The 13,921-nt window shown below is 40.3% G+C and overlaps 1 protein-coding gene across 2 annotated transcripts in view; it reads left to right on the top strand.

The window, feature by feature from the left end:
- CDH13 (cadherin 13) overlaps positions 1-13,921 on the top strand; it is a 425,128-nt gene that overhangs the window by 147,706 nt on the left and 263,501 nt on the right. For both annotated transcript variants that reach the window (XM_056500421.1, XM_056500420.1), the window contains exon 3: positions 3,969-4,177. In XM_056500421.1, coding sequence (XP_056356396.1) covers positions 3,969-4,177 — 209 coding nt within the window. The remainder of the gene's footprint in view (positions 1-3,968; positions 4,178-13,921) is intronic.

The raw sequence follows: 13,921 nt of genomic DNA, 5'->3' as shown, positions 1-13,921 counted from the left end.
CTTCTGTCTCATTTCTTGCTACACTAGTTGGTTTTGGGGGGGGACAAAAGCAGTAATTAATTAATTAATCACACTTCATAGTTTTTACACAGAGATTTCTACACTGCCTTTATGTACAAAGCAAGATTTTTTTTTTTCACTAGAGAATAAGAACTAAAAACAATATTTCACTTTTATGCAATGGGCATTAGCAATGTGCAGGTCTGGTTAAGAGAGAGATGCAATGCCATGGATGGGAAGTCTGAGGGAGCTGATGAGGCTGAAGCTGCTCAGAGCAGGGAAGGTCAGTGTGGTCAGCCCCAGCTCCTTAGGCTGTGTAGCTGCTCCTGGAGCTTGCTGCAGGCAGCTCCAGTATGGTACATTTGGCTTATTTGCACTGGCTCTTCCCCAGAATCCACATGAATTTAAGGAAATATTCCCTGTGAGGGAATGCAATTCAGTCTGGGGTGATGTTCCCTGCTCAGCCCAGTCCAGGACAAAACATCATCCTGATAAGGTGTTTCCCAAGTTTCCCAAGATTTGATCCCAAGCTCAGACTAGGGGTTTTATCTAAGGCTCCAGTTCCCTTCAACTCTCTCAAAAATTAGTTTCACTTTCATCCTGTTGGCCCTTAGGCCAAATAATCTTCAGTGTTCTCTATCCCTGTGATCACCTCATCTCCTCCCACTTCTAATTCTCTCCTACATATCAGTACTTCTTGAGCCTTTTCATTTCCTTTCCTTCCCCTTGCTATTAACCTCACCAAACACTCTTGTTTCTGTGGTGGGACTGGGAATTGAAAGCATCAGTGCTTTTGGATGATATATGGTAAAAAAACCCAGTTTCCCACTATCTTATAACTGCCTCTGCCCTTTTTGGGAGAAGTTGCAGGGTTTCATAAAGCAAGATGAGCAGACAGCAAAGTATAAAAGGTTTAAAAGTGCCAAATTCATACTTCCAAGGGAGTATAGAATAGATCCAAGCACTTCTGCTGATTCCATGTGCCAAACCTGTGTGTGGTCTGTGAATTTCCCCAGAGCATGCAGATGGCAGCAATGCAGGAATCCCAGTTTGTGAACAGCAGAGGTGGGAGCAGTGCACTCCCAGCCAGCTCCTCCCTGCTTTAGAAATGCAAGTTTGGCCTTTTCTTGAGAGGGATTTGGAGGGTTTGGCTGGGTGATGCTACAGCTCTGAACAATGGCATTTGGTTTTGAGAGATTACCTTCTTTAAGTTTTCTTTGGCTCTTAAATTTTTTAAGTTTTTACTCCTGATATAATTTCTCAGAGGCCAATGCTAATTTTTTCCAATTGTGAGCTATTAATAGTAAATCAGCAGCAGATTTTGATTATGAAAAGCAGATATTGATTCAGAGAATCACAGACTGGCTTGGTTGGAAGTGACCCTGAGGGTCATGCTGTTCCAAACCCTTTGCAGTGGGAAGAGATGCCACCAATAGAACAAGTTCCTAAACCTTGTTTCATTTTCTAAAAAAATTATTTGGTTGGGGTTTGTGGTTTTTTAGGGAATTAAAAAATAAGAGACCTGGAATTCACAAAGGCTGCCATCTAAGCAGTATCTATACAGTGGTTTGTACAGAGTATTTCAACTTCCCATGTTTGTGGTGAAAGCAAAATTTTGCTTTTTTTTTTGGATGGTAGCTTTAGGAAATTGAAGTGAGTCTGTTAAAACAACTGTCATAAACCCAACATTAACTGCAAAAGGTGATTGCTCATCAGGGAGGGCTTGCTCAGGGAGGCTCCCATCACAGTCCTGCTGTGGGCACAGACCCCTCCTGGGAGCAGCTCCAGCCTGGAGTGTGAGCACCAGCACACCTGAGCACTCTGAAACTGCCTTGAGCTGCTGCTGCTCCCAAATTCAGCGATTTTCCCTCCTGGTTCTGCTTCATACAAGATTTGGAGCAGGATCTGCCCCATGAGAGCCTGAGATGGGTTTGTCTGGAGAGACTGCAGGGTCTGAGCGGGAGAGAGGTTTTGTTTCTTTTTTATTTATAATCCCTCTAGCTTTCAGCAAAATTCAATGAAACAGCAAATGAGCTGATGAAATTCTGGTTTTCTGTCCCACTGTGAATCCAAGGATAGTTCTCCTTGCCCTAAAGTAAAGTGGAGGAAATGGGAGCAGCTTTTAGTTAAAAACGTGTAATTGAGCTCAAACTTTGTGCAGCAGCAGATCCTCCAGCTGCTGGGGGAGTTTTCTGCCAGAGACAGAAAAATGTGTGTGTGTGAGTGTTTGGGCTCTTCTTGGGAACAGGATTGTCTGGTGTGAATTCACAGGGTCAGGGCTTCACGGGTGGTTTTAATTTCGTCTTGTTCTCAGCATCCACGTCTATTTTAATTGGCAATTAAATTAATTTTCCTGAAGTCATCTCTGTTTGGCCAGTGATGGTAATTAGTAAGTGACCTCTGTCTTTACCTTTTCCATCTTTCTCCCCAGTTGTGCAGAGGTGGGAGGGTGGGAGGCTGGGAGCAGCCCAAGGCCAACCCTCCACTCTTGCCTTGGTAAATAAGTGCCCCACGTCTCTTTTTGTGCCTCATTCTGTCTGAATGCTAGAGATTCTGGCATTGTTTAATTTTTAATCCAACCCATCTCATCAATATTCATCATAAAATGAAGTTGTAAATTCTGGAACCAGGGATGGTTCCTTTTCTCCATGTGTTCTGCTTTGGGATGAAATCCCAGTGAATGCCCAGACAGGAAGGATCTCCTCAAGGTCCTTTGTCTTCACGTTGGTCTGCCTGGAGAGAGACACAAAATTTAAGAGGATTTCTGTTGAGTGGCCACCCACTATGAGACTATTCCTTGCTTTAGGACAGTTTATAAAATCAGGAAGAGTTTAGGGATTTGCCATGAGTTTATCTTCTCTTAAAAACAATAACCCAGTACAAGAAGTCTGTACAGTGAGTTTAAACAATTATGCCAAGTGTTTTGTTTTGTAGTAAAACTCCATTGTTGTTGATTTTATGTAGCTGCTATCACTCTCTGTAGTTTGTTCTGAAATTGTAATGTGGTTTTTAAAGATCCAGTAGAAGTGAAATGTAAAATAAAAGTAGTGACAGCATATAGGTAAGTGAAAAGTCTGAAGCAGTAACTCAAGGAGAAGGTAGGGAATACAAAACAGGTTGTCTGCAGCAAAACTTTTCATTTCCAAATGCATTGTTCAGAGATGTCAAAACCTGAAACACTCATTTAGCAACTGCAAGTTTATGGTGAAGATCTCTTACTCATATAGCTGGTAGTTGAATCACTAATATTTTATCCAGTATTTTGTGCAAAATGACTCAGAGAAGATATTTGAGACAAAGTCTCACATCCTTGTGCTTTAGGGACATTTTCCTCTTTATGCCAGCTCTCCTAAATATGTTAAACTTTCCAGGTAAAGTGAATCAAGATTATTGAGAGCTGCTGTTCCATTAAAAGTTCTCACAATCCTTAGACACAGTGCAGCTCATGAACTGTGTGACAATCCTGGTAGTAAGAAATCTTATAGTCCTGTTTTTCAGTTTTATAAAACTTTTCCAGTAGCCTGGGGCTGAATATTCTGTAAACAGCCTGTGCTGAGCCTAAAGATACACTGAATATCTGAAAGCAATTTGCCACAGAAGAGCCTTTAGAGATGCTGGGCTGTGATGAGGCACAGCAAGGTCTCTCCTGGCACTGCTCAGGCTGTGGAACTGGGGGTGCCTTTGGTTGGAGTGATCACAAAAGGCTCATGCCCAAAGTGTTTTTTCTACCTGCTACCCAGTTACACTGGCCAAAGCCTCTTCATCTTTCTGAAAGTCCATATTTATAGATTTGTTTGTGAAGGGAGAGTCAGAAAAATACAGAATTTCTTTGAAACTTTTTTTCCTTTGAAAGACATTTCTTCCTAAATTTCTAGACAGGTTAATAACCTATAGATATCTAGGCTTGTTGTCCAAAGTGGATACTTATGTGTTTTTTCCTTTTTTTCCTTTTTTTCCTCTACCCCCAGTGAAATTCGATGACTGCAAGGGGAACAACAAATTGAACTTTGAAGTTTCTAACCCAGACTTTACAGTGGAACTCGATGGGAACTTGGTTGCACTCAAGAATGTTTCAGAAGTTGGCAAAGCCTTGTTCGTCCACGCGCGGTCGGAGCACGCCGAGGACATGGCAGAAATCTTCATCCTTGAAGCAAATGAAAAACGTGGTGCATTAAAGGTAAGAGAAATAGCAAAGATTAAAACAACAGCAAAAAAAGGCCAAGGAGATGTTGCTGCTCAATATTTATACGTGCCACCTAGGATTGTAGGCAATTTTAATCTGTTAGCAGAGATCAAAATCAATCTTCAATGCAGATATTGCTGTAACATTTGAGCACTTGGTTTAATTTGTGATGCAGATTTCCTGAGTTTTGGAAGATGTATTGCATCTTCAGGTGTGGATGCTAAACATTCATAAAGACTTTATTCAAATGAAAGAGCCCAAGTATTAAAATTGGCTGCTTCTTCCAGTGTGTGCCGTGCCAGGTAATCACAGTTTGGCCACAAGTAAAAATGGAAAATCATAGTTTAAATGTGTAATTTAGAGTTTACAGAACCTTCACGTTTCGCTCCAAGTCTGAGCACGTGGGAATGAATTAATGTGTAATTTAAATTTTCATATTGGTCTGCTTATCTGACATTGTAACGTGCTGAAACATCTGCACACAAACAGCAGCACACATTTACACTCTGGCTCTGTGCCCTGGTGATTCTTGTTCTGCTCTGGCCACTGAATGTTTTGTCCTTTCTTTCCCTCTCCTGAATTTTAGTGTAAAACAAACCTCATCCTTTGGGGGATAAAGCAGTTCAGGAATGGATTGAATTGTTTACTTCACACCCCTGCATGTAACAAAGGGAGATGTGAGATTCTGTGTCCTGGCATTTAGGAGAGAGGCAGGCAAGGCAGTGGCTCACAGGCAATTAAGCCTGGTACCTTTACAGACCTATAATTTCACCCAAGTATAAAGAAACTTTGATAAAAATGACTGATCTACTGTCTTGATTTGGTATTTAGACATTCAATTGCCAGCATTCTCATTATATTCCCAACAATATATTAGTATAACTTAAATCTTCCATTATAAAAACAAATTATCTTGAGGAGAAAGGTTGAACAACCTTCTGAAAGTCAGTGGCTGAGGAAAGGTTTTGCTCTGCACTTTAAGCAGCACACGATGTGAATATGGATTGCCAGTGGGAGAGAAAGAACCAGAATGTGTAATTGCAGAGAGATCAGAACACTGAAATGGAATTTAATTTTATTTAAATATGATGCTTCTTCACAAAATTAAATTTTAACACAGTCATACTTGAGGGAGTCTCTTACATGGAGGAGCTGTGAGTTTAGAACCAAGATTGTCAAATTCAGAGTAGGAAAACTGCACTTGCAGGAGCAAGTTGGGTACTTGGCTGTCCTGTGCCTCAGACTAGCAAGTCTTGCTCCTTCTGCTGCCTTCAAATGGTTTTATTTTGAAATCTAGGAGAAGTTTCAAAATGGGGATCATCATTCTCTGGTTGGAAGTTACTAAAGCCACTGAGGAGTTTGTGACGTCTCTGACAGGTCTGGAGTTAAATTTCAAGGGATTGGTTTATGTGTGAAGATCTGACTCTCTGAGAATCACAACCTGAAGATTTATTCTGGTTTTCTTAGAGAAGCAGCCCTCCAATATCTGTGAGGAGAGATATTCTATGAAGCTATGATGTAAGGGAAATCTTGTCAGATATTCTATGGAAGTTACAATTCAAGGGAAATCTTGTCAGATATTCTATGGAAGTTACAATTCAAGGGAAAATCTTGTCAGATATTCTATGGAAGTTACAATTTAAGGGAAAATCTTGTCAGACATTCTATAGAAGTTACAATTCAAGGGAAATCTTGTCAGATATTCTATGGAAGTTACAATTTAAGGGAAAAATCTTGTCAGATATTCTATGGAAGTTACAATTTAAGGGAAAAATCTTGTCAGACATTCTATGGAAGTTACAATTTAAGGGAAAATCTTGTTAGATATTCTATGAAAGTTACAATTTAAGGGAAATCTTCTCAGATATTCTATAGAAGTTAAAATTTAAGGGAAAATCTTGTCAGATATTCTATGGAAGTTGCAATCTAGAGAAAGTCTTGTCTCATGAGTAGGAGCCATGTGTATTTGCACATGACTATGACCAACTCTGCCAGTAACCTTTTCTCTTTATGTCCTGTTTGGGTTCTGGGAGTGTCCCCTCAGAATGTTCCAGCCATATTAATTGATGCCTAGTGTTGAAATCTCTCTCCAGACTACATTTGAAAGCCAGGGCTGATTTGGCCCCACTCCTGGATTCTGTTCCAACCTCTTTGTGTTGCCTCAGGGATAAAAATCCAGCCTGAATCTGGCATATTCTGCCACTTGCCAGCCTTTCCCACAAGTGACAATATCCCAGCATCATCTCAACCTGCATTCATCACTTCCTTCTGTATTTTGATATTCAGCCCATAATCAGATTTACCCATTTAACGTGGGATTTAGTGTCTGCAATTCCATTGTGTGAGTTGCACAATGCCTTAATGTGTCCTGGGGAATCCATCTAGTGAGAATCACCCCTTCTTCAGGGGAATATAAAAATCTCTAGGGATGGCTGTCCTCTCTGGCCTCACCCAGTCCCCTGTGGCTGTTAAACCAGTATTTCCTCCCAACCTTTCCATCTATTTTCCTGTTTCACACACCACACAGACAGTGTTGTCTTTCTGTTTGTCATACTTGAGGAGGACACAAAGACCACAGCGTCCTATCTAAAGAGATTTTATGATAAATTTGAACTTAATCCTGTACTTCTGCAGTCTAAATGTGTCAGCACGGAAACAGCAGAACTGCTCCATCTGTTTATGCAAGGAGCCTTGGCTAAGAAATGCTCGGATGGAACCTTAGTAATTCAGCATAATTCTGTGGGGTTAAGATGAGCACATGCTGGAGCACTGCTTAGCATTCAGTACTTAGAGAACAGTACCTTGTCTAATTAGGGGATAAGCAGTTCTTAAGTATTTCCCCACTGCCAGCAACTGCCATTTCTTTTCTGAAAGCATGTAACCTACATCTGTGAAATCCCATTGTTAATGCTGCTAATTGCAGATTCCCAACATGTTTGGGAATGGCTCTCAACAATGATCTCTGATGTGCTGACTGGCAGTGGGAGCCTGGGAACAGAGTGTAGCTCCTAAAACTTTCTGATTGCTACCAACCATACTTTGGATGAATATGGAAATTATTTAGAGGTGCAATCTGGAGTGTGCAGAAAAGCTTTTGGTATTCTGTTGGTGAAGGGGTGCAGTTTTTTCCTGCTAAAGATGGAGGATGAATCCAGCTGGCTCACCGATCTGTCCTATGTGATTAGATTAAATTAACTTCATGGCCAGAGTATAATCAGTGTCTGTTGGAATATCACTTGCTATTTAATTGTTGTTTGTATCTGAAGGGCCTGTTTTCCTCCTCTTCTGCCAGAAGAATAATAGATCTGCAGAGCCTGCAGCTTTCCATGGCTACAATGTGGGCAGAGGTGGTTCCTCAATCACGAGGTGGCCACAGCTCTCTGATCACACAATCTTCTGCAGGAGCAGATCCTGCACTGCTGCTTTTCCTGATGTCTGCATGTCCAACACACCCTGAACCCCACCAGTCTCTACCTGCAGGTATTCATACATGCAGGAATCTGTCCATCAGATTCCAGATCAATCTGCAGCTGGAATTGCTTTCTGCAGCTCGCTGGATGTGCCCCCTCCCTCCTAAGATTTTGGATATTCCCAAAAATATTCTTCCATTTCTGGGAGGCTTTTGAATGTGAGTGCACAGAAGAGCCTGTGGAAGGTGTTAATAGTTAACTCTTTAAAAGTTGTATGTCTGTACACGATTGGAGCCTGCTGCTATCAGTACTCAGTGAAAAATAGGAATTCCACATGCATTCCCCATGGAGCAGTGCTGGGATGTGCCCTGCTCTGCCCAGAGTTTGCTTGATTCCCTCTTACACAGTCAGGACTGAAGTGCTTGGGGATATTAAGAAAAAAGAGGCCTGGAAATGTTCTGATTCATCCAAGATTCCCTAAATGAACTTTGGACTCATTCTGAATAATTCAGAGAATTGCTAAGCCTCAAATCCCTAATGGAAAAATTAATCACTCATAAAGCCTAGTTGGGGAGAAAATGGCCAAGCCAATGACTGGCAGCATTCTCTTCTTTCTGTTTTTTAAAACTTGTGTCTTGTCCAATGCTTGATCCTTGCTTTGTTTTATGGAGAAAGTAGGACAACTGAAAGTTGGAAATTTCATCTCATCTGAGCACTTGTCCAGACATTAGTGGATTTATGTATTTATTGTGAGAGTCAGGTTTTGTGGAAGGCAGAAAGCATAGCCAGGCTTTTGTGGAGCCTCATAATAAATGGTGAGTCACAAAAGGTGGCAAGCTGGGACTTGAACTGTGTCCTCCAAGGCTAAATAAAATGGTGTCTGCTGGTCCTGCTCCCCCTCTGAAATCTAATGCTGGTTTTAATGAACAGACCCTCAGTATACTGGGAGCTAAAAGGAAACCTTGGGACACAATCTGTCTCTGCCTCTCTGTGTTGGCAGCCTTTATTTTTTTTCCTTCCCCACAGCAAAGGGAGTTATTTAGAACTTATATTTGTTACAGACACAGGGTGAGGGGTGGAGGGGAGTGAGATATCAAGAGTCTGGCACCAAAGCAGATAAGAGGGCAGGCAGATATTCAGAAATTCCAGGCTGGTAGTAACTTCACTGCATGGTGCTTAGCAGTCTTCCATACAGAAGGATGAAATGATTAAATAGAAACTGTCAAGCCCTCAGGACATATTTCAGGCACTAGATAGAAAAGGAACAGGAGAAAGAAAAGAAGAGATAAGAGTGAGGAGCACACCCTGAGACAGCACTGTAGACAAAGTTTAAAGCCATCTCCAGCTCAGACTGAAGGAAATGAAGTTGCCCCAGTCCTGCTACTTTGTCCAGTGCCCTTTGTACCAGCCAGGGGCTGGGCAGAAGCTGCTGTTTTGTTTTTTTTCCCTTTGTCAAACCACTGCTTTTCCCAGCACCAGCACCCGGATATGTTTGTTACAGCAGTGGCAGAGGCTCAGCAGCCTGGCTGAAAACTTCCTTGCAGACCCCAATTCTCATTCCTACCAAGTCTCTGCCTGCGTGGATCCCTTTTGTGCAAGCTGCTTTCTGCCTGTGCATGTTTCCTAAAGTATCAAAGAGAAATAATGAAACTAAGCTGCTTGGATTTAAACCTCAGCATTTCTTGTTTGTGTCTTGCTCTCTGCTTATCCCCACAGGATAGAGATTGCAAATATTATGGATATGAGATAAAAAGTGCCTAGAGCCTTAAATCCTACATGTATGGCTTTCTGCCTTAGAACAGATGATAACAGATCAATAATCTTATTATGAATCAGGATTCTCTCACAGCAGAAAATATTCAGGCAAGGAAGTGTGAATAGTTGAGTTTAGTCATCTGGCAATTCAATAAGTTATTTGGAAAATAAGATCAAGAATCAGCCTCTCTGATGTAGCAATCGTTCCCATTAACGTATATTAGCATTTTTCTGTTTAGAATAGAATTCCAAATAGGCTGCAAATGATTGTGCAGAGGTATGGAGATGGACTCTCATATGAGATATTGACAAACAGGCTCCAAGAGTTCCACGTTATTAGATTTTGCATATAGCAGTTGCTGCAAAAAGGGATGCACTGCATAAATAAAATACCATGTTTTGCATTTAATTTTAAGGCACAAAATAGAATAAGTCACAGGGGGTGCATCAATACCTATCCTACCTTTGAGTTATTACACTGATCAAAACTGTGTATGGAATATCATTTCCAGAAAAGCTGGGGAGATCTCTTGCCTTCAGATATGAAAATGTCCTTGAGGCATATAAAGAAGGATTTTCTTAAAGATCAAACCACAAAAATAAGTCATTTTCTCACTGTTGTGTTCAGTTTGACAGAAAGTTTAACATATTAACATTCTCCCAGCTATTAAGTTATTAAGTTGTTATCACTCCTGTTACTTTTGTTATCGCACTGCAAACACATATTGACTTGGAATTCATGCATAAAAACCTGGGGTAAAAGTGATCTTAGAATTTAATACCTGTCTATTGGTGGCATTTCATAAATGACATTTCTGTGCTATAATCACCATTGAATAGATGCTATTTTTTCTCTTTTAAAGTCTGCAATGCTACATTTAGGATTTCACAGAACACATCTCAATGTCAATGAAAGCAAGAGCTTGTTCTCATCAATGGGTCATTCTGTAATGTCATTTAGCTGCCTTTTAAACTATATTTTTATAAAAATCCTCTGTGCAGACCACTTGCTGATGCAGAAACAACAAAGAGCTCCTTTTATATCAGGAATCTCCTTAACCTCTCTTTTTCCACAGTAACACCAGTCACCTATTTTCCCTTTTTATCCCTCACCTGATGCAGAATGTGCTGAAATGATCAGATTCCAGTGGGTTTTAGCTCAATCCCTGGGAGCAGGAGCTGTGCCTGGCAGGGCTGTGTGGCTGTGGCTCCCCTGCCCCTTTGCTGGGCAGTTTTTGGGTGTCCCTGCAGCCCCACCCAGAGCATCTCTGATTTGATGGACCCCACACTTCCCTTTAGCTCAGCTCTGCATCCTCCCCTCACCTCCATTGCCAGGCTTGTGGTTCCTCAGGCCTGCACTGAATTTACCCTTCCCCAGCACCAAGGAAATGCAGGTTTCATATACACTGGCTTTGGAGTTTGCTCTGACAAAGACCCATTTATCTGAGAATTATTATGGTGCCAAGAGATGTGGCAGTTGCCATAGCAACAATTACATATTGTGTTGAATACCAGAGTAAATGCTATAAAGAACAGGAGCCACTGGTGGCTTTCATTAATTTAATGTTCCTTTTTTGAACAAAGTGTGACTCGTAAGTTTATTCACTGTGTGTGTAAGTGCTTAGATCAAATGTGTGGGCTGGCTTTCCTCCTCTCTCCCTCCGTGTGCAACTTCAGCATGTAAATGAGAAGTACTCGGTTATTTAAGGAGAGAAAAATGGTCTTATAGACTGGAAACATGAATAATTGCCTGTGAAACAAGAAGGTGTTAACTTCCCTGAGTGTTCAGAGCCTTTCTCTGTGAGCAATCTACATTCAGAGCCCATGTGAGCCAGGGATGTATTTACCCAGGAAAAGGGACTTTGTGCTCCTCAGCAGCAAGCAGAGCTAAGAACTGGATGAGTTTAGCAGTGATTCAAAGGTGAAATTAGATTATTTTTGAGGCAAACGCAGACCTTGTTAACGATTTCAAATTATTTACAGACTAATGTGGAATGACAGGCAAAATTCTTTGTAATGAATGTATTTTATTAAAAAGCAGCTGCAAACAGAAATATTCTCAGCCCTGAGCTGCTTTTAGGCTGCTCAGTTGGTTCTCCCTGCTGCAACAGGTACCACTTCACTATGGCTTGATGTGCCTCTGGTGGAAACTTCAGCTTTTTGTGGAAACCCAGAACCAGATGCAGTTCTAGAATGCACCAATTTTATTTTCTTTTAAAATACACTGAGGTCTTGTTGTCCATCCATAAGACCTCCTGGCAAATCTTCCACAAACCTCAATGAGAGCAGTTACTCAAGGAGTGCTGAAGTCTTGTATTTGAGCTAAACTTCATTCTGGCACATAGGGCCAAGAAAATACCTATTTACTTCTTGTGACTAAAACATTTCATGAGACTTTGACTGGTGGATTAGTTATCTGAAGATATTTTGAATTTAATTAGCTTCTCTTTATGATCTGTGACATTAACTGTCCTTTATCCATACAAAGAAAGAATCCACTAAATGTTGTAGATGAATGGTAAGCCATCATGTATTGTCATATAATTATTTTCCAAGTATTTATTGTTCTGCCTGGAAGTATTCTGGAATAGATAAAACTGTGCCAATCCTATGCCTTAATCTTCAGAGATTTATGCAGTTCTGTGAAAACTTGTGCCAGAGGTGTGGGGAACATTCAAAGAAACCCTTTGTGAAAGGTTTAAATTTAAAATTCATGTAGTAAATGAGGATATAAGTAAGAAAGCAAGAGGCTAAGCATGATTTAGTAGAACATTAGGCAAGATGATAAAGGATAAGTAGATGTCTCTTAGGATATGTAATATCTTTCATTTATAAAGTGGCTTTCATCCTTTATGATCCTCCAAGTGCAACTATTAAGTACATGGGGACAGAATGTGTGTGTGCCTGTCTTAATGCAAACATCTCTAAAAACAGGCAGTTGCATAGATATCTTTATTTTTGGTATTTATTTCATAATACTTTTTCACATCAGGATAGGAACAGAGTCTTCTTAAAGGAGGGATTAGGGAAAAGGAGCTGGTGATTATGATCCAATATCAGAATTGCCATGACAGCCTTACTGTCCTCAAATCCACCATGGAAAAGAGATGTTACAGGAACCAGAAGAACATGTGAGACTGAGAGAAGAAAAGCTGTCCATTTATTCCATGGTTATTCTTTGATCTGGCACCAGGATGGTGCAGTTGGTGCACCACAACTACCCCAGATCCACCTGGAGAGATCTCAGATTTATTAAGGAAAAGAGAAAATTCCAAGAGGAAATCAAACTGAGCTGTGCCCAGAACTAAGCTCAAGGTTTTTGATTTTTTTTTAATGTAAGAGACACAAAGTATTGCTGGTGTTTTCCCACTCTCAGCTTCTCCCTCAGCTTCCAGAAGCAGCATGGATTTGAGAGAGCCATGACAGGAGAAATTATTCACAAGAAAAGATGATTCCCTGAGTATGAGTTCAGTAATTTCTCTCCATTGGGCACATCAATAAGAATCCCTAATGATTGCCACAGTGTTTCCATGCTGATTTTCACAATCCTGAAAGAACATTTATTATGATTATTACAGTAACACCTATCTCAGCACACATCTTAAACATTCAATGGAGCATCACAGGATAAAAATCCACATTTTCCTCCCCCAAGAATTGATTCTGCCATTGCAAGGACAGATGGCTCCTTTTGGACCTAAAATTCCTTATTTGTTGATCATTACAATTTTTGATGCTTTTTGATTATTTCTTTGCATCTTATTTTGCAACTAGTTTTTTGTTTTTTTTTTTTTAAGTACCTAGAATAACTTGGCAACTTGAAGAATGACAGTGTTAAAGCTTAGAGCAATTTGGTGTCTTCATAATAAACAGCTCTGCTAATGCTTGCAGTAATCTTGGAGTTATTAATCATCCATCCCCTCACTTATTTCACCACCAAATCAAACAGAATAACCTTTGCATTAAGCAGTTGATCCATCTGAGAAAAAAAAAAATAGTTTTACCACTTGTTTTATACAGTTTCTCACTAAGAAGGCAGCTGGGGTTGTGATTGCAGAGGAAGAAAGTGAAAATTCTTATCTCCATTTAAAATCTCTCCAATGGTGCCAGTGGTACTGCAGAACTCCTGAATATTTGATGTGGCCAGGTAATGCCAAGGCAGTGTGGAGGGACTGCTTTGTTTTGTCTCAAAAAGGGTCAAATGTGTGACATGACCTGTGTATTTATAAATGGAAGCTTGGAGTCTTACTTGTGTCTGTGTGGATTTCAGATGAGATTTACCTTCTATGAATATAAATGTATAAATGACCAGGTTTTATGGGGCTTTAAGGACTCTGCTAATAAGGAACATCACAGACTTCAGCATTTTCATTCTCTCTTGATGGACAACTTTTTTTCAGAACTACTAGAATAAGTGTGCAAAATATATCCATCAGATGAAGGTTTACAGTTTGCAGACTTATTGATTATAATCTATGAGCTATTAAAAACCATAAAAATCCAACTTATTGTTCTTTAATTCTCCTAGAACCCATCTGATGTTGTGTGTTAAATTACTGAATGTTTGCTGGGC

The sequence above is a fragment of the Oenanthe melanoleuca genome, chromosome 11 (assembly GCF_029582105.1).
Source record: "Oenanthe melanoleuca isolate GR-GAL-2019-014 chromosome 11, OMel1.0, whole genome shotgun sequence".
NCBI classification, from domain to species: domain Eukaryota; kingdom Metazoa; phylum Chordata; class Aves; order Passeriformes; family Muscicapidae; genus Oenanthe; species Oenanthe melanoleuca.
Note: the sequence above shows the minus strand (reverse complement) of the source record. Positions and strands in the feature narration are given on the sequence as shown.